This window comes from Calypte anna, chromosome 1 (assembly GCF_003957555.1).
Source record: "Calypte anna isolate BGI_N300 chromosome 1, bCalAnn1_v1.p, whole genome shotgun sequence".
Classification (NCBI taxonomy): Eukaryota; Metazoa; Chordata; class Aves; order Apodiformes; family Trochilidae; genus Calypte; species Calypte anna.
In genome coordinates, this window is record NC_044244.1 from 48,855,801 (window position 1) to 48,874,922 (window position 19,122).

General features: G+C 47.1%; 5 protein-coding genes and 1 long non-coding RNA gene across 8 annotated transcripts in view; 4 read left to right on the forward strand and 2 right to left on the reverse strand.

Annotated features, from left to right (window-relative positions):
- Window positions 1–19,122, forward strand: part of LOC103531106 — a 26,192-nt gene continuing 7,070 nt past the window's right edge. Inside the window, exons 1-3 of the mRNA XM_030468982.1 lie at window positions 1–286; window positions 13,080–13,099; window positions 17,106–17,465. Of these exons, the coding sequence (XP_030324842.1) occupies window positions 1–286; window positions 13,080–13,099; window positions 17,106–17,465 (666 nt within the window). The remainder of the gene's footprint in view (window positions 287–13,079; window positions 13,100–17,105; window positions 17,466–19,122) is intronic.
- LOC103531178 lies at window positions 1,340–4,281 on the reverse strand. The gene is made up of 4 exons (XM_030445348.1): window positions 3,957–4,281; window positions 2,815–3,068; window positions 2,501–2,675; window positions 1,340–1,767 (listed from the first exon to the last, which is right to left on the reverse strand). The coding sequence occupies exons 1-4, from the start codon at window positions 4,264–4,266 to the stop codon at window positions 1,340–1,342; spliced, it is 1,167 nt and encodes a 388-aa protein (XP_030301208.1). The 5' UTR covers window positions 4,267–4,281.
- LOC115600412 (histone H3) lies at window positions 2,512–2,960 on the forward strand. Its single transcript, XM_030468965.1, has one exon. It carries the CDS (start codon window positions 2,515–2,517, stop codon window positions 2,923–2,925), a length of 411 nt encoding a protein of 136 aa, XP_030324825.1. The 5' UTR covers window positions 2,512–2,514; the 3' UTR covers window positions 2,926–2,960.
- LOC115600422 lies at window positions 4,617–10,279 on the forward strand. Of its 3 annotated transcripts, XR_003988945.1 has the most exons (4): window positions 4,617–4,817; window positions 6,193–6,282; window positions 6,991–7,069; window positions 9,857–10,279. It is a non-coding gene; the product is annotated as an uncharacterized LOC115600422 (long non-coding RNA). The 3 variants fall into 3 exon arrangements; XR_003988944.1 differs by lacking the exon at window positions 6,991–7,069; XR_003988946.1 differs by lacking the exon at window positions 6,991–7,069 and having other exon boundaries at window positions 9,810–9,866.
- The window catches only part of LOC103531231 (histone H2A.J), a 25,395-nt gene continuing 14,145 nt past the window's right edge, over window positions 7,873–19,122 (reverse strand). The window contains exons 2-4 of the mRNA XM_030468969.1: window positions 12,204–14,783; window positions 10,105–10,231; window positions 7,873–8,321 (exon numbers count right to left, since the gene is read on the reverse strand). Coding sequence (XP_030324829.1) covers window positions 14,727–14,783 — 57 coding nt within the window. The 3' untranslated portion in view covers window positions 7,873–8,321; window positions 10,105–10,231; window positions 12,204–14,726. The remainder of the gene's footprint in view (window positions 8,322–10,104; window positions 10,232–12,203; window positions 14,784–19,122) is intronic.
- On the forward strand, window positions 15,448–15,940 carry LOC103531208 (histone H2B 8). The gene has a single exon (XM_008496841.2). It carries the CDS (start codon window positions 15,483–15,485, stop codon window positions 15,861–15,863), a length of 381 nt encoding a protein of 126 aa, XP_008495063.1. The 5' UTR covers window positions 15,448–15,482; the 3' UTR covers window positions 15,864–15,940.

The window sequence follows — 19,122 nt, forward strand, 5'->3', positions numbered from 1 at the left end:
ATGTCTGGTAGAGGTAAGGGCGGGAAGGGGCTCGGTAAAGGAGGTGCTAAGCGTCACCGCAAGGTGCTGCGCGACAATATCCAGGGCATTACTAAGCCGGCTATCCGCCGCCTGGCTCGGCGTGGCGGCGTGAAGCGCATCTCGGGCTTGATCTACGAGGAGACGCGCGGCGTGCTGAAGGTGTTTCTGGAGAACGTGATTCGCGACGCTGTTACCTACACCGAGCACGCCAAGAGGAAGACCGTGACGGCCATGGACGTAGTGTACGCGCTTAAGCGCCAGGGACGTACCCTCTACGGCTTCGGTGGTTAAATTGTTTCTGGGAGAGGAGAACACGCTTCATTACAACACAAAGGCTCTTTTCAGAGCCACCCACAAATTTCAAAAGAAGAGCTTTGGTCACGGTTGATGTAGTTTGTGGTGCTGCTTTTTTTACGTGCAATTCAAGGAGGGGGGGGGGGGAGGGGAGGGGCAGTTAGTTGCGCGTTCAATGGTCACCGTTCGTATCCCTTTCTATACCCTGTACCCTCCCAGCCGGAAGCAACAGGCGACTGAATGCCGTGGTAGAGAACGCCCCCGTTGCACACTGACACGAAGACCAGGGTAGCGGATGGAGGCCTGGGTTCTAGAGAAACACTGGTCTTCTGAAAGACGTTGCCCTTCGTATTCAATTCTATTCTCCCTCCCCATCCCGGTTATTGCTCCTCTTCCTCATTCCAAACGGGAACGGAAGGGCCAGACTGCCGCGAAAACCCGGATGCCAAGGAGGACACGCGTTATAGAGAGCGGCCGCCGCCGCCCCTCGCCCTCTCCCGCCGCTGGCTTCATCCTAGCAGCCTTCCTCAGGAAACTCATGAAATGGCGGCGCTCTTCTCTCTGCCATTCGGGGGCTAGACAAAGCGGGAAGGCGCGGGGAGAAGAATCGGCTAAATGCACCCTAAGCGCCCCAGCCTCCCCGTCAGGGAAAGAGGCGGCGAGCCCTGTCCGGAAATGCCTCCCCTTGTCCTTGCTCCCCCCCTCCTGCTGAGCGGCACCGCCACGAGCCCGCCCCTCCCTCTCGCCCTGCGCGGGCAGCTTTAAAGGGGGAACCGCACAGCGGTTATCTCGCAAGGGGAAGGGGGGGGGGTGTGTCCCCACGGCCAAGAAACCCTTACCCCTTCCCCGCTCCCCCACTCCCTTTGCTTCCGACATCGCAGCAGCAGTGATGCCTTTGAGCGCGGAAAAGCGCTCAGTACAGGCTGCCTACGCTTGCTCAGAAGCAGCAGCGACACAGCTCTCTCGTGGCATTGTGGTGGCTCTTAAAAGAGCCTTTGGGTTGGGTGGCGGCAGGGCAGGGGACTCAGGCGCGCTCGCCGCGGATGCGCCGGGCCAGCTGGATGTCCTTGGGCATGATGGTGACGCGCTTGGCGTGGATGGCGCACAGGTTGGTGTCCTCGAAGAGCCCCACCAGGTAGGCCTCGCTCGCCTCCTGCAGCGCCATCACCGCAGAGCTCTGGAACCGCAGGTCCGTCTTGAAGTCCTGCGCGATCTCCCGCACCAGCCGCTGGAACGGCAGCTTGCGGATCAGCAGCTCCGTCGACTTCTGGTAGCGCCGAATCTCGCGCAGCGCCACCGTGCCGGGACGGTACCGGTGCGGCTTCTTCACGCCGCCCGTGGCCGGCGCGCTCTTGCGGGCTGCCTTGGTGGCCAACTGCTTGCGGGGCGCCTTCCCGCCTGTCGATTTACGCGCGGTCTGCTTCGTACGGGCCATGTCTCCTAATCGCGCGCCTTACACTGCTGAAAAAACTCAAAATAGTATGAAATCTAAGGGAGCCGTCTCCTTTTTATTTCTGAGCTTTGCTTTTCATTGGCTGATGGAAAGTGGCGATCTCATTGGGCCAATTTGAAAACCCCGCTTTAACCCTTTCTTTGCTGAACCGTGCCATCTAAAGCTACAACTAAGGCTTTATTCTTTTCATCTTCCCATTTCCGGACACGGGTCTACTTCCTTCTAACTACTTCTTATCAGAAATGGTTACCTCTATCGAGATAATTCTCTGTAAATCCTCCAAAGGAGTCTGCCACCAAGGATTTTTAAAAAGAAAAAGACAGTGAACTTACGTAGAAAGGGTAATATTTTATTTCAGAAAGGGTAATATTTTATTTCAGATTTGTTAAGTAAAAGAACCTAAATTTCGTAAAGATCTCGATGGAAAAAAACCCAATAATTAAAGAAACCCAACAAAATATTGCAGAAGTAATCTTAAGAACCCTTCCAGCTCAAAGCTAAATAAAACAAAAAAAAACCAAACCAAACACTGATTTTTCCTTGAGAGATCTAATTTCAAAGAGTTGAATGGGAATGTAGGGGAAGCCGTCGGCTGCCGCTTTGGATAGAGGCTGTTTCGAATTACCCAATTAAATTGTTCGCTACTTTGGCCAATCAGAGACAGAAAGGCGTGGCCTCCTCACGGTATAAGTCACAGTCAGAAGAGCACTGAGGTTATCAGTTTGGTAGTACCAGAGGTCGTTGTAATGGCCCGTACGAAGCAGACCGCGCGTAAATCGACAGGCGGGAAGGCGCCCCGCAAGCAGTTGGCCACCAAGGCAGCCCGCAAGAGCGCGCCGGCCACAGGCGGCGTGAAGAAGCCGCACCGGTACCGTCCCGGCACGGTGGCGCTGCGCGAGATTCGGCGCTACCAGAAGTCGACGGAGCTGCTGATCCGCAAGCTGCCGTTCCAGCGGCTGGTGCGGGAGATCGCGCAGGACTTCAAGACGGACCTGCGGTTCCAGAGCTCTGCGGTGATGGCGCTGCAGGAGGCGAGCGAGGCCTACCTGGTGGGGCTCTTCGAGGACACCAACCTGTGCGCCATCCACGCCAAGCGCGTCACCATCATGCCCAAGGACATCCAGCTGGCCCGGCGCATCCGCGGCGAGCGCGCCTGAGTCCCCTGCCCTGCCGCCACCCAACCCAAAGGCTCTTTTAAGAGCCACCACAATGCCACGAGAGAGCTGTGTCGCTGCTGCTTCTGAGCAAGCGTAGGCAGCCTGTACTGAGCGCTTTTCCGCGCTCAAAGGCATCACTGCTGCTGCGATGTCGGAAGCAAAGGGAGTGGGGGGAGCGGGGAAGGGGTAAGGGTTTCTTGGCCGTGGGGACACACCCCCCCCCCTTCCCCTTGCGAGATAACCGCTGTGCGGTTCCCCCTTTAAAGCTGCCCGCGCAGGGCGAGAGGGGAGGGGCGGGCTCGTGGCGGTGCCGCTCAGCAGGAGGGGGGGAGCAAGGACAAGGGGAGGCATTTCCGGACAGGGCTCGCCGCCTCTTTCCCTGACGGGGAGGCTGGGGCGCTTAGGGTGCATTTAGCCGATTCTTCTCCCCGCGCCTTCCCGCTTTGTCTAGCCCCCGAATGGCAGAGAGAAGAGCGCCGCCATTTCATGAGTTTCCTGAGGAAGGCTGCTAGGATGAAGCCAGCGGCGGGAGAGGGCGAGGGGCGGCGGCGGCCGCTCTCTATAACGCGTGTCCTCCTTGGCATCCGGGTTTTCGCGGCAGTCTGGCCCTTCCGTTCCCGTTTGGAATGAGGAAGAGGAGCAATAACCGGGATGGGGGAGGGAGAATAGAATTGAATACGAAGGGCAACGTCTTTCAGAAGACCAGTGTTTCTCTAGAACCCAGGCCTCCATCCGCTACCCTGGTCTTCGTGTCAGTGTGCAACGGGGGCGTTCTCTACCACGGCATTCAGTCGCCTGTTGCTTCCGGCTGGGAGGGTACAGGGTATAGAAAGGGATACGAACGGTGACCATTGAACGCGCAACTAACTGCCCCTCCCCTCCCCCCCCCCCTCCTTGAATTGCACGTAAAAAAAGCAGCACCACAAACTACATCAACCGTGACCAAAGCTCTTCTTTTGAAATTTGTGGGTGGCTCTGAAAAGAGCCTTTGTGTTGTAATGAAGCGTGTTCTCCTCTCCCAGAAACAATTTAACCACCGAAGCCGTAGAGGGTACGTCCCTGGCGCTTAAGCGCGTACACTACGTCCATGGCCGTCACGGTCTTCCTCTTGGCGTGCTCGGTGTAGGTAACAGCGTCGCGAATCACGTTCTCCAGAAACACCTTCAGCACGCCGCGCGTCTCCTCGTAGATCAAGCCCGAGATGCGCTTCACGCCGCCACGCCGAGCCAGGCGGCGGATAGCCGGCTTAGTAATGCCCTGGATATTGTCGCGCAGCACCTTGCGGTGACGCTTAGCACCTCCTTTACCGAGCCCCTTCCCGCCCTTACCTCTACCAGACATCTTTTCACCGCTCTTAACTCAACCGATATGTAGCGAGGTGACCGCCCGCGCCTCTGTATATTGCCGGCGGTCCGACCTGGTTGAGGACTGCGACGGGGCAGGGCGAGGGCGGGCTCTTCTCCGCACCCTTCCCCCCTGCGTGCCGGGACGTTGGCCCCATCGCCTGCCAGAAGGACGGGGCGGGTATAGGCCCCGCCATACAGAAGACTCTTTGGCCGGGCTCGGACCGGGCACAGGGGGAATAAACCGCCGCGGGGTGGGGGAGGGGAACGGGACGCCCTCTTCCCTGCCGCGCACGGCCCGGCTTCCCGGCCCGGTGGTCGCGACTCCCGGTGCCGGTGGGGGAGCCGCGCCCCGCCCCGCCGGCCGCGGGTCTGCAGCAAAATCCAGCCAATGGGCTTGGCGGGACCGCGCGCGCCGCTTCCCGACCGCGCAGCCCCCGCCTCTCCCCTCTCTCCTCCCTCCCTCCCTCCCGCCGCCGTCGCCATTTCGCGGCGTCCCGACAAAGGGCCTGGCCGGGGGGGCCTGCGGGCCCCTAGGGCGACGCTCCGGTCAGTCGTTTATTTTTCGAGTCGAGAGAGACCCCTGTGGGAAACGTTCCCCGTGTCGTTGCCCTGTCTGTTAGCAAGATCTCTGGGGACCTGAGCGGTTCTGGCATTTGGGGTCGGCAGCTTTACTCTTTCGGGAGGTGTTCGTATTTGCTGGGGCTGTTTCTCGGTACCACGGGTCCACGGTGTTTAGGAGCTGCTGCAGAGGCTCCCCGAGGCATGACCGGTGTAGGAAGCCCTCTAACTCTGTGCATACACTGTTTTTTTAAGTTTTTTATCGTATCCCGAATATGTATTTGAGAGTATTTTAGCTTTGTTCTTGATAGATCAACAAAGAGATGGAATTTAAACCATTTTATCGTTTCATTCTTGACAAGTGTTTTGCCCTGTTTGGTTTTATATTCTTGCATTACATAGGTTTTTGGGGTTTGGCTTGTCGGTACTTTTTTTTTTTATTTATTTATCCTCATTTTTCCTGTTTTTTACTTGGTCTCCACTGCTATAGAGGTCTGTGATTGTGAGAAGATTTTGCTTGGTAATTTCACTGTCCTTTTACTTTCAGTCATCTCTTTTATTGCGTTGAATTTTGATTTTATTTATTTATGTATTTTCCCCTCCATTGTTTTTCCTTCCTCATTCTTGAAATAATTTTCTTTTGGGTGGGTGTTTTGGCATTTTATTTTCTCCATTTCCATAGCATTCTTGTATGTTTTTCATTGAATTGCTGTGATATTTGGCCTCCTCTTTGATAAGCCTCTTTTCATGTGTAGATAGTCAGCTTTATAGTGTTTATATCTTATATAATATCTTTATATAATATCGTAGGATTTTGTTCTACAGAAATAGCAAAGACCCTTTGGTCTTTGCATATGTACCTTGATGGTGCTGTTGGCATATATACAGCTTCTCAGTTTGTATTAGAATCACCATACCTTGGCACACTACTTATCAGTTCAGTTACTGTTTGAGAAAAAAAACCCACGATTGAATGCAGCCTTTTTTCTCCCCATTTACATTTTGCAAGGGGAATAGGATACAAGAAAACCTCGTTTACTTTTAATGTTTTTTTTCTATAACTTACTTAATTTCATCTAATAATGTCAAATGGTGCCTACCATAATGCCTGTTAGCATTCCTGTCAATTATCCATGTTAGCACTTTAATTCTCTTTATGTTGTTTAGTGGTAATATGTATTCTGCCTTTCAAGCTTTCCTGTTCACCTCCCATTCCCAGTGTTGATTTTCGCTTTATAAAAAAATTGCAATATGTTAGCATCTATTTCTTCCTTTGTTTTAGTTTACTAGATCACTTTTTTGGTGGCATCTATTTAAACTTCGCTAATTTTTACATCATGCTTTCTTTACTTTCTCCAATTAGATTTCCTTAAGGAATCAATTTTATCCTTCTTGAGAGCTCCCTGCTTCTGAAGAGTGACAACCCAACTGAAGAACCAAAATGGCTGACTAGGTAATTTGTTCCTGACTTAAGCTAAGTGCTTACCTTTAAAAGAGGTAAAGCCCACAGATGGTCTAATGTGTGAGTTTTTATTATGTGTCTTTTTAAAGATTCTTTGTAGATATGATAGTAACGTCCAGGCATGTAAATTAAATTTCTGTATTTGTGTCATTGGGTTATTTGAGGAAATATTATTCTGTATTCTATTATTGTTAGTCATACTTACCCAATTTTCCCCAGCGAACAATAGGCAGTTCATTCTTCTTGTTTTATTGTACCATAATGTATGCCTGTAGTATATTTCTAAAGTTTCACTGACAGCTTTGGGTATAAAATAAGGCTATATTCAGTATTGAAGTGTTGGGGCACTCTTGAAAATAGACAAAATTAAATAAAAGGAGGAGCATACATCCTGTGTATAGAAGCTCAAAGTTTTGAGTGTTCTGGAGAAGGAGGAAGGAGCTCTGAGCAAGCTACATTGGTTGAGTTCTGCAGTAACACTTCAGCTTCCATCATGCCACACTGGTCATGTGTTTCGTGGCTGGTGTTCATCTTCCACATCGGGTGATTAATTAACATGGATTTTATAATTCAGAAGCAACTAGTGAATATACAAACTACCCATTAATATGGTATTTTTGTTGCTGCTACAATTCCACTTTTCCCATTAATCAAGACAGTATGGAGAGATTTTAAAATTACTTTTCTCTTTCTGGTCAGGCAGCATTAGTTGGAAGAGCCTTCAGGCATCTCCTGTGATGTAAGAAGACAATGAGGGGACACTGGAGTGAAGAAGTAGGTAAGGTGAGGGCAGGAAGGAGCAAGAAAGTGACTCAACACCTCTTCCCATTATAGGTGTGTGGTAGCAGAGTGTAGCACCCTTCCTTATCAGCTGTCAATCTCCTATTCTGCTGGTCCTGCTGATGCTTGTCACTTTTCCAAAAGATAACTACATCCTTGAGGAGGTGGTTGACTAACCTCGATTATAAAGGATTAAGGAAGGATTTTAAGGAAGAATATTTAGTTGTTATTTGAGGGAGGTGCTGATCTCTCAGTAGATCTGCCAGCACAAGTATTTTCAGTTCATTTTGGGAATTAATAGCAACTTATCCTCTGTGGTGTGTTTTTTAAACTGGCCAAAAGTATTGTGTGAGCAAAGCTACAGTTTGGAGGTATAGATTTGCTTTACCTCCCAAATCAGTAGCATGTGATAAAGGTACTCTTTTGTTTACATAACAAATTTGTGAGGGAAAGAAATAAAACTGGTCACATTCTCAAGGAAATGTAAGTGCTTCCAGAGCATAATCACAGGAAATGTAGAAGTCAAGATAAACACAGAGATGTATTTTTGTCTACAGTAACAACCAACATGATGAAAACATTACAGAAATTGTATAATTCAAAGAAAATAAAGAAATTATTGTAAGTTGCATCACAAATTTATAACTACAGCACAAGCAAAATTAATATTCAATCTATCCTACTCACATGGAAACTCTAAGCTATCCATCTCTGCCCAGACCATCAATTTACAACCTGCACAGGCCATACATAAGGAAACTGAAGCCAGGCCAAATTTTGTACCTGACAGCTCAATATGCCCCTAAGATACTGCTGTGCTGTTTGAGTTTTTGTTAGCTTAACACTAGTTTTCATTCCCATTTTCTTGGACTAACCTGACGAACCTGAGACCTGGACATACTGCTCCCTCTGGGTCTATCTGTCTCAGGGCACAGTAGTATTTCTTCTCAGGTGTGTGTCTGCCTTTGGGCTCTACTTGAACCTATGTGGTGAAGGCCACCGCAGATGCATTCAAAGTAGTTTTCATTCAGGTAGAAGATGGAAATTCTTGTGCAGCTCCTACCCTAGAAGCAGCAGGGTCTATCTCTGATAGAGCTTTATAAACCTCAGAGAAATGGTGTGTGTATTTATTAATTATTGATAACACTTAAAAGTGTTGCCTTTTCATGTGCTGATGTGTTCATACAGTAACTCAGCAGCTTGTGCTGGTTATCCTCAGACTTGCAGAGGTGGGCAAGGAATAACTCAGGCTGAAAACAAAACAAACCATATAGGAGAAAGTTATAACATCCTTTACAAAGTTATGACATTCATTCACACCTGCTTTTCAATGGAAAGTAATAAAATTTTAATCTTACTAGTACTATCTTGATAATTATTATTCTGTGATGCCACTGTTCTGTATGATACTGTCCTGTTACACTTCCACCTTGTTGTATGTGCATGCATACACTCAAAGAATGTAACATGAAATTTTATCTTGAAATCCCCCCACACATAAAATCTCATTAGAAGTGCTCCGGTGCAGCTGCACAGTCACTCAGCCTTTAGTAGTCTCTACATGCCCAGGGAGTGCCTAGTACTGGCGTTTAATAAGAACTTCATGGTAGAAAAAAGAGCTCAGTCTGGCTACCTCCAGAGAGGTACCATGAACAAAGAAGTCCCTGGGCAATTACACCCTTCTGATCTATGTGCCTGCCTCTCACACGGTCTTAATGTGTTTTTCATATGCCTTTTTATTCCAACAATAATTTTTTGTCTGGGGTCTTCTAACACCTTACTGGATGGATTACTTCTGAGTCTCCAAGCAAGCCATTAACTGTTCTTGCAGAGTTGAAGCTTCTGGTGATGGTTGTAGCCTCCTTATGTTCCGGATTGCCACTTGTGCACTGTGCTTGCTTTCCCAGATAACAGGAAACTAAAAAGTCCCAGACTTAGGAGAAACATTTCTTAGCAACAACTGAAACATCAGTGTGTTATGAACTTTCTTCTCATACAAAAGTGATAACATGGAGGTGTACCAGCTTCTAGGAAGACTGTTAACTCTATGCCAGCTAAAAGCATATCTAGATTAAAGTCCACTGCTTGCAGCCTAAGACTTCAGCAAATCCAGTTAGTCATGCTAAGTAAATTAGCTACTAATCCTAACGATTCTTAACAAGTGCAACGAAGGAGAAAATTCTGAGAAAAGTGATGAGATTATTAAAGGTTTAAGCTTCCGTAAGGATACTAGAACAGTTTCAGAACAGGGACACCTACTGGGTAAAAATCTTACTTCCTGTCTGTAACATCAGTAGCTAAATCTATCAAATTTTATCAATCAAAAGGTTACTGAGGTCAGAAGAGCTCCCTAAATAGTATAGGTGGTTCCTTAAGCAAATTATTTCCTTATCTCTATAGGCTTTTTCTACATGATAGAAAAGAGCAGAAGATGATGAGTAAAAAGATAAGGTTGGAGCCATTTCTCTCCTCTATAGAAATTAATTTTGAAGAGCATGACTGCTCACATAACTGTCAGCACATCCAAACACTGATGTTAAATAGTTCTGATCTCTTAAAGACCTTTACATTGATCCCTGGTGGTACCAGCTTTCATTCAGTTACATGTACTTGTTCAGTATAAGTTCTGTTTTTCTCATAAAGTGAAAATAATCTTCAAGGAACAATCTGCCAAAATAAACAAACATATCCTCCCCCCCCGCCCCTGTCAGCTTCTACTCATTTCACTGTTTCTTCAGGTATTCAAAGTTGCATCATGTTCTGGTTTTTACTGATATTTCCACAGTTGTCTCACAAACTATTTGAGGAGGCAAGAGAGGAAGTTCCATGTCAAGAAAAAGCTGTGGCCTCTGAAAGAAGAGGCACAGATTTGTTTTCAATTTTGAAATCCCTCCCCACATACCAAGAGCAATATTGTTCATGTACAGAGAGTTGAAATAATCAAATAAAGAGGTGGTAGATATGAATGCTATCTGCAGATGTTTACAGTTTGCCTATATCAGCCGTGTTAGTATGGTGATGTTGTATCTGTACCATGTAGTCATGTGCCAAGTTTTCTAGGGGAGAATGTACAAAGAAATGCTGTAATAATCACGGGCTCCATGGGAAACAGAAGTAGTTTCTCAAGCAGGATGGGCTGTTAATCTCTCAGCAGTGACGTCTGCAGAACGAAAATGACATTTTTTTAACAATGCAGACTGAAGCCCCGACTGTCTCTTGGGTTTTGTTTTTTTATTTCATTTTTTTTTTACCCTGGGTAGAGCAATCACGGTGTAAATAAAGCACAATTAAAATAAAACCAACAATCGATGCAAGAAAAATTGGAGGTATTTAAAACGCAAGCTGATTTGCTCCGGTGGGTCAAGGGTTGGACTAGATGATCTCTGAGGTCCCTTCCAACCCGGCTAATTCTATGATTCTATGATTTAACAGCGGCCGGGGTTGGGTTCTCGCCACCTCCGCGCCGCCACCCGGCAGAGGAACCTTCCTCCCCTGAGGATTAACGACACGGAAACGCCTCGGGGAGAAGAGGGGTGAGGGAGAAAGTAATCTGAGGGAGGAGGAGGAAGAGAAGAAGGGCAAGAAGGGAGGGAAGCTCCTACCCGCCTGGGATTGGTCAGAAATTGCTGCAGCGGGGGCGCAGCGGCGCCGGGCGGGCGGTGCCCGGGGCCGCCCCCAACTTTGTGCCACCAGCCCCGCCCTCTCCCCCAACCTCGGCTGATGCAGAGCCTCGGCTGCTTGGCAGTGCTGGAGGGAACCCCCCCGACACCGATCCATGCCCCCGTTACGTAGCTGTGTCTCAGTAACACTGGGGAGAACTTGTGAAGGAAGATGCAACTATGTCCAAGGAATTAGCTGCGGTTTATGGCAATCTGCTAGGAATACCAGATACACCCAGGGCACGTATTGTTACCTTCTGCTGCGTTTCCATAGCTATAGTGCAATTATTTTTCACACCTTACTCCTGATATTCAAATTTCCTGAATGTGAGCACCAGTGCCTCTGAAATCGTGTGAAAGGAGACATGCGAGTTTCTTTCATGTTTACCAATGCTTAAATCGAGCCTGTTCAGTGTACCTCAGAGAAATAAACAATATCAATAATTTTTCAAAAAGTAATTGTCTAAGCAGGTCTGTTTCCAAGAGAATCAGTGTGCACTTAAAGTAAGTGATCTGTAGCACCAATTTTTCCCCCCCTTCATTTCCACTGGCATCAGTGATGCAGTGTTCTTGAATCTGAAGTCTTCCTCAATACAGAAGGCTCTTTGAGAGTTCAGGCTGCCTGAATAGTTGGAAAGAAATTTGGAAAAGGATCTGGATTAGTTGGAAACTCTACATCTGAAATGAAGTACAATGCTTATGTTTTTAAAGAATTTTTTTTTAAATTCACATAAGTAAATAGGTCCTATACTCCGTTTCTCTCTTCTGTTTTGATATATATATAGAACATTATTTAACAGTGGTATGCAGACAGAGGATGTGTTAATTTTTAATGAGCAAAGTTATCAGTCAGAAGAATATATTGCTTTTCTACAGTAAATGTGAATGGATTATCAGGAGAAACAAGAATATGCAGTAATTGAAGGAAAATATTTCATCTATATTTTTAGCTGAAGGAAAAGAGGCTTTAGTATACACCAGCTTACCTGTACTAATAAAAACATACAAAGAAATAGAAAACAGTATTAGCCATAAACTGCTATTACAGGGCTTTATATACTCCATCCTCAATGGGGAAACATGGCCAGAAAAGCAGAGAAAAAAAATGGTAAAATTTGTGATTTACCATTATTAAAGGCAACTACTAGTGAAGAATATAACAAAAAATACTGTAGACTAGATTTCAAACTCTTCGTGTCTCATTTAAAAACGAAAATATTAGAATACTTAAGTAAACGTCTCAAATATGGGTTCTTTACCCGGTGTGCAAAGGCGACTTGACACACAGAGTTGAAATATGTGTTTTATTCCAGTTCAGTGCAGAAAAGCATGACAGGTGATAATTCGAAAAGCTAGCACACCTACTGAGAAATAAGCCAGGCCTTATACACAAAATAATAAAGAAGAAAGTACAGCAAAATACATGATCGGTCATCCGTCACTCCAAATTTTACATGTAAAGCAGAAATTTACCTTTCCCTTATCTCGAGGCTCCTTCGGTCTTTGTTTTGAGATTAGGTCGGCATCGCCAGGGTCAGATGCTCCCTCCCCCCCGCCTCATCGACTACGGAAGCCCACCTGGTTTCGTAATCTAGACTCTTTGTGCCTGTTAACTCTTTTCTTCCAACAAGGGTGTTTTCGAGTGACTTTTCAAACGTCACTGGGGAAAACCACGCTTGCCCTAATTTCATAAACCAGTCCCGCTTCCTTCCCAGGCACTTCATTTGTGAGCACTGCTTATGAGAAGATGGAAATGCTCCCTTCCTCACATCTGTTTCAGAGGGGTAAAATTTGTTCCTGGAGTCCCGTGTTTCAAAACGCAGGATTTTCAAATGGCCCAATCAGGACTTTGTATAAATCAGTCCTCTGCTTCACGCCCATTCAACCTCTTCCCCTCATACCAATATTCACCAATAGAAAGTTATTTTGCTTGATTTACCACACAAAACAAACTGATAATAATAATAGAAAGTTATCCTCAAAAGTTTTAACCCTGGCTCTAAATTTCAGCACGGCTACCAATAAAGTCCATCACTGAGTAGTAGAAGATCAACAATGCACTGCTTTTTCTTTCAACATAACTGGACTGATGAAAAAAAGAGTCCTTAGTCTGTTTCAAAAGAAAATGCACCCCCAAAAAAAGTAATAAACCCCCCCCCCACAAAACCAAACAAATTCTGCTTGGAAATTGTGTAATAAGGAAGTGTCGTTTAGAACCAGCCCTGCGATTCTAATCTTGTTTCTTAGCAACGCTGCAGACAGGGACTACTGTGTTACCTCCTTCTGCTTGAAAAACATTTTCAATCAACACGTTGCTACAATGACTCACTTCTATCTCTCTCTCTAGAGGGAGGACACAGCCAAAAGCAGTAAGTTGTGGTTTTTTTTTCCTGCCTTATTTCTCCAGGGGCATTTTTAATGACAAAAAGAAAACAACCCCCTCAGGCAGCCTTGTTTGGAGGCTCCCAGCGGTGCATTTCTGGCTCCCCTTCGGGCAGTTCTACTTTCTTTCGCATAAGACATTACTGAAACACCCCCCCCCCAAAAAAAAAAAAAAACCAAACAAACCAAAACAGCTTCCTAACAAAGGAAAGGATGAAGGGATGCAGTTTCCATAACAGTAGAAGAATTAGGAAAAAAAAATTTGTTCCTAGGAATCACCGAACAGCAAACAAACAAACCACAAACTCCTCATGGCACCAAGTGCAGAGACGCTCCTCCCTGTAAATACCAACTTCCAGCTGCTTATCTTTACTTATATTCCCCCTGGCACCCTTTTCACCCCTTTTTGAAATCACTCTCTGACCATATCTGAGACTGCTGCGACTCCAATCTCCACCTGCATGAAGCTGAAGACGGCGTCAGACCGTTCGGATACCCGCGGGCCCCAGACCCACTGGGCTGACTACTGAAGCCACTATGACCTCCACGTAGGTGGAGCAAGGTGCTCTCTCGCTCAATGCCACCAAGATAGGGGCAAAGAGCCCAAATTAGCCGATGGCCTCTGCTGCTAAGAGCCCGCAAAAAGACTCTGACTAAGGCTGCCGCACCCAAAAAGCAAAGAGAGCTGTCAAGCAGAAGATGGCTATTTTGTAAAAGGAATGGAAACTTCTGCAGGTAAACCCAGCAATGCTTTTGAAAGCCACTCCTGAGTTCAAGTCCAGACTGGTGCTCTATGATACTCTGACACGTGTATACATGACTGTCTAAAATACTTCCATATGCTCACTCAGATGCTGTGATAAAGTACGACTTAGATGATTTTGGTTTAACCCATGACCCTCCGTTAAGATTTCCATCCCCCCCCTCAAAGAGTAGCTGACACTGCCCTTTGGAAACAGCCCTGGTTTAGTTAAGGGACAGCATCCGACCAAAACATTTCTAATGCTATCGCTATTGCTTGGAAGGTGCAAATGAGTTAAAAAAAAATAAAAAACAACAGATCTCAAGAGGCATAAAACCGAAAGCAGCCACTAGACACCAGGCTCGTGACTCCCATTTCCACCCGCCAAAGAGGAGCAGCCGGAGATGATCCCCGAGGGAAAGTGAGTGTGTTTGAAACCCGCGCGCTATCCCCAGATTGGGCGGAAAAGGGCCCGCCCCCTCCCCAGCCCTCGGCGGGGGTTAAGGGCAAAAATTCCCAATTCAAAGCACGGAGCAAAAGGCTCCAAGCCCACTTACCGCGGTCTCATCCCTTACCCGTAGACCCCAGCCCCCACCCAGCAGCTGTGAATGATTTCAACTTCCAACTCTTGCTCTTACAGATTTAAGAAAACTGACAAAGGTTTACACAAGCATATAAGAAGAAACTGCAGGACAAAGATTAAGAAGTTACACAGAAAAACAGTACTAACTTCATAAGCTGTGTCTAAACCAAGTTTCTCATTACATCATCTGTCAGCAGAAAAACATTGGCAAACTCGAGTGTTCCTGCTCTCTCAAGAAAAATGTGGGTGGCTCTGAAAAGAGCCTTTGGGTTGTTTCGTCGGAAGAGTTTTACTTGGCCTTAGCCTTGTGGCTGTCAGTCTTCTTGGGCAGCAGCACGGCTTGGATGTTGGGCAGCACGCCACCCTGCGCGATGGTCACCTTGCCCAGCAGCTTGTTGAGCTCCTCGTCGTTGCGGATGGCCAGCTGCAGGTGGCGGGGGATGATGCGCGTCTTCTTGTTGTCGCGGGCAGCGTTGCCCGCCAGCTCCAGGATCTCGGCCGTCAGGTACTCCAGCACGGCCGCCAGGTACACCGGGGCGCCGGCGCCCACCCGCTCCGCGTAGTTGCCTTTCCGCAGGAGGCGGTGGACGCGGCCCACCGGGAACTGCAGCCCGGCCCGCGACGAGCGCGACTTGGCCTTGGCCCGCGCCTTCCCGCCCTGCTTGCCACGGCCGGACATAGCTGAACTAGCAAATCTAAAAAAAGTTACCAGCAACAAATAAAAACACCCGAAATTACTTTCGATCCTACGAAAAAGAATGAAATGCTCTACTACCACCACCCTGCCTTTTTATGCCTTCCTTCTGGGACTCTGTGCGACTTCTGATTGGCAGATACTGCGATTGTGATTTTAACCAATTGGAAAACAGATGAAGTAGTGACCAATCAGACTTGACAATTGGTTTGACATCACGAACCCTTATTGTCCAATAGGCAAGAACAGTCCTGAGCCATCTCATTTGCATACCATCCCTATAAATAAGGGTGTCTCCGCTATTGTATTTACGTCGTTCCTGGGATAGACAGGTAGTGACACTCTTGTAAAATGCCGGAACCAGCTAAATCCGCTCCTGCTCCTAAGAAGGGCTCCAAGAAAGCCGTCACCAAGACGCAGAAGAAGGGAGATAAGAAGCGTAGAAAGACAAGAAAGGAGAGCTACTCGATTTACGTGTACAAGGTGTTGAAGCAGGTGCACCCCGACACGGGCATCTCGTCGAAGGCCATGGGCATCATGAACTCCTTCGTCAACGACATCTTCGAGCGCATCGCCGGGGAGGCCTCTCGCCTGGCGCACTACAACAAGCGCTCTACTATCACCTCGCGGGAGATCCAGACGGCAGTGCGGCTGCTGCTGCCCGGCGAGCTGGCCAAGCACGCAGTCTCCGAGGGCACCAAGGCTGTCACCAAGTACACCAGCTCCAAGTAGAGCGTCTGGGATCGTCCGTTTTTAACCCAAAGGCTCTTTTAAGAGCCACCCACATATTCAGTAAAAGAGTCGTTAACACTGATTGATGCTCGGTGAGTGGTGTTTAGCGCTATTTCGACGGTAGTCTCCCACGTATTTATTGGTAGTGAATTACTATGTTTTATTTGGAGTAATGTGGGTCATCTTGTCTGTGCCCTATTTTGACCGCTTAGTGGGCAGATTTATAGAAAGTGTCAAGCACGTAATCTAAAACTCTAAAGTTTTTATTTCTTAAATAGTCTCCAGGTCTAGTTTTCAAGCAAGTATAGAGAAAAAGGAACGAAAATGTTTAGAATTTGTTTTTTGCTTGGTTGGTCTTTGTGGGTTTTCTTTAGTTTCCCCTCCCCCCTTTCTGTCCCTACATAAAATAAAATCAAATTTTTAATTATAACCTTTATAATAAAAATTGTCTTACCCCTTTGAACACCTTTCGTTCAGAAATGACATGGCAGTTAGCCAGAGCGGCTTGTTTACTCAGGGAGCTCCACAGGGATTAGGCTGCGTATGTGAAACATTTGGAATACAACGTTTCTTTCCATTTATGACGTCGCGGACAGCGGAAGTGTAATTCTATAGAGAAAAGTAGAATTTCGTTAGCCCCAGAGATTTTGGTTGGAAGTGGCGTAGTCTTTGGAAAGAGTGAGCGCGGAAGAATATAGAGGTTCTTCATGGATCTTAGGTGACGAATGTAAGAGGATAACGCACAGACAAAAAATATAAACAATTGAAAGCGTTTCATCTAACTTAAAGGTGCAACAGACTGCGAGAGGGCTTCTTTATTTTTTCTTTCCACTTTTAGTTTTTTTTTTTTTTTTTTCGGAAAAGCCTTTTGCGAGGGAGCTGAAACCACGGCAGGCGGGGGTGGGTTGTCACCGCGGTAAAAGCGTCTATTGCTGGGTCAGAGCCTAAATTCCGCGGGCTCTGCTGCTGCTGCCGCCGGCCCCGCGCCGGGGAGCAGAGCTGAGGGACAGGAAAAAAAAGGAGAGGGAGGAGGGGGGGGTGCGGGGGTGCGGAAGGGACTAAAGCGAGGGCAGCGGCCGTTATCCACCCCGGCCCCAACGGCCCCCTCCCTACGGACGGCGGGCTTTTCAAATCCTTCCCCTTATCCAATGGGATTTGCTCCTCCCCACTGGCCAATCATAGGGCGGGGGTGGCTGTAAATAGAGGGTCCCGCGGCCGATTTTCGCACAGAGAATCGTTCAGCTCTGTCGGGCGACTGGTTCTGCTGCGATGGCCCGTACCAAGCAGACCGCGCGTAAGTCGACAGGCGGGAAGGCGCCCCGCAAGCAGCTGGCCACCAAGGCGGCCCGTAAGAGCGCGCCGGCCACAGGCGGCGTGAAGAAGCCGCACCGGTACCGTCCCGGCACGGTGGCGCTGCGCGAGATTCGGCGCTACCAGAAGTCGACGGAGCTGCTGATCCGCAAGCTGCCGTTCCAGCGGCTGGTGCGGGAGATCGCGCAGGACTTCAAGACGGACCTGCGGTTCCAGAGCTCTGCGGTGATGGCGCTGCAGGAGGCGAGCGAGGCCTACCTGGTGGGGCTCTTCGAGGACACCAACCTGTGCGCCATCCACGCCAAGCGCGTCACCATCATGCCCAAGGACATCCAGCTGGCCCGGCGCATCCGCGGCGAGCGCGCTTAAACTTCATGTAAACGTCTCATTTAGGCGATCGAAAACCCAACGGCTCTTTTAAGAGCCACCACATTGGCACTAAAGAGAGCTGTAAACTCTGTCCTGCGTAATAAGGTACTTTTTACTGTGTTTTTCTGGTAGCCTTGCAGTGATGAGACTCTACAGGTCATCAAGTAAGTACCAAACTTAACTCTGATCTTAACTCTGGCGTAGAAGTTTGTGATTATTCGTATTGTGGTCATCGTGAACAAAAAAAATCTGTTTATCTTAGTGTCTTTACGTTATTGTAAAGAACATTGTAGTTGATAATGTCTAAGTATTAATCCTAAAACTCAATTGGAACAGGCTTTCTAGGGCAGCAGTGGATACCTCCTCCATAGGAGTGTGAAAGCTCAGGTTTGGGATGGGTCTTTGAGAAACCTGAGGTAGTGGGAGGTGCCCCTGTGCATGCAGGGGGATTGGAACTAGGTGGTCTTTAATTCGTCCAATCTTTCAAATCTTTAAATCTTCCAATTCAGTTATTCTATCATTCTCATCTTTTGTAAAGGAGACGAAATGGCACTTTGCATTTTGTGTATGGCTCCATGTTTAAAGGTATACACGCAAACTCCTTGAATTTGTAAAGGTGACTTTACAACTCGTCGATTAGAAAGAGCTGCATCTAGATGGGAGTGCATTCTAAGTGCCCCCTGCTATGCTGCGTTTACTTTTAAGTTCACATGGTAACACTTTATAATCTACTATAAAACTTAATTTTCCTTTCCAAATATTTTTTTTTTTTTTTTTTTACTTATTTCTTGGTCCTATCTCACCCTTCCAGAAGAGGCGTTTGGTCAGTGATTTTGTCTCTGTCTGGACGTCCCTGTCTGTGAATTTGTTCCCCCAATCACTTCAGCCCGTTTGATGCGCTTCTCGGTAATTCCTGAGGTAAATGGGAGTAGGGTGGTGGCAAGAGGAATTTCTTTTTGAAAGAGGTATTTTCTGGTGGTTTCTTCTCTGAGACGCACTCATGTTACCCTTTATGGCTTGGGGTACCCTGTTTGTATCGTTAGAGGAATATTTGAATTTATTTATCTGTGTTTAGGCTCCCGGAAATAGTTGCTGAGCTGAGCATAAAGGATTTATTTTTCAAGGAGTATTGGTGATGAAAAACATAGCATCGAATCCAGAATTATTGGCAAAGTAAGACTTTTTTCCTATCTATCATATTCAGTGATTTTTGTGAACCTATCTGGGAAACTGGCGTTTCTCCTTGACTAAATTCAGCTGCACAATCCCTTGCCCTCCTATGATCTGCATTTAATGAGTGAAAAATGTAGGTTTCAAAAATTTTCTCTCCCTTCCCTTTGTCTTTAATTTTTTTAACATTTATACTAGAGGCCGGTTTATGTAACTTTGGGAGCATGCTGTTCTACTGAAGCACTGGAAATAAAGCTTTTTTTTTCCTTCTTTTTCCCCCAGCTATAAAAAACATAATTATGCCTCTTAAGTACCGGTCAGACTCGGTTGAATACAGCCTAAGGTTGAACTCGGTATCAAGGAGCCACTCAGAATTGCTTAGAGGGGAAAAATAAAAATCTGGCAAGAC

What these genes read in the sequence shown, in the direction of transcription:
- LOC115600412 (XM_030468965.1), top strand. Translation starts at nt 2,515, where the DNA reads ATGGCCCGTACGAAGCAGACCGCGCGTAAATCGACAGGCGGGAAGGCG.
- LOC103531178 (XM_030445348.1), bottom strand. Translation starts at nt 4,266, where the DNA reads ATGTCTGGTAGAGGTAAGGGCGGGAAGGGGCTCGGTAAAGGAGGTGCT. An exon ending in TCCTCGAAGAGCCCCACCAG is followed by an intron (nt 2,676 to 2,814) that starts GTAGGCCTCGCT and finishes GACTTCTGGTAG; the next exon opens with CGCCGAATCTCGCGCAGCGC. An exon ending in GGCCATTACAACGACCTCTG is followed by an intron (nt 1,768 to 2,500) that starts GTACTACCAAAC and finishes CAGCAGTGTAAG; the next exon opens with GCGCGCGATTAGGAGACATG.
- LOC103531208 (XM_008496841.2), top strand. Translation starts at nt 15,483, where the DNA reads ATGCCGGAACCAGCTAAATCCGCTCCTGCTCCTAAGAAGGGCTCCAAG.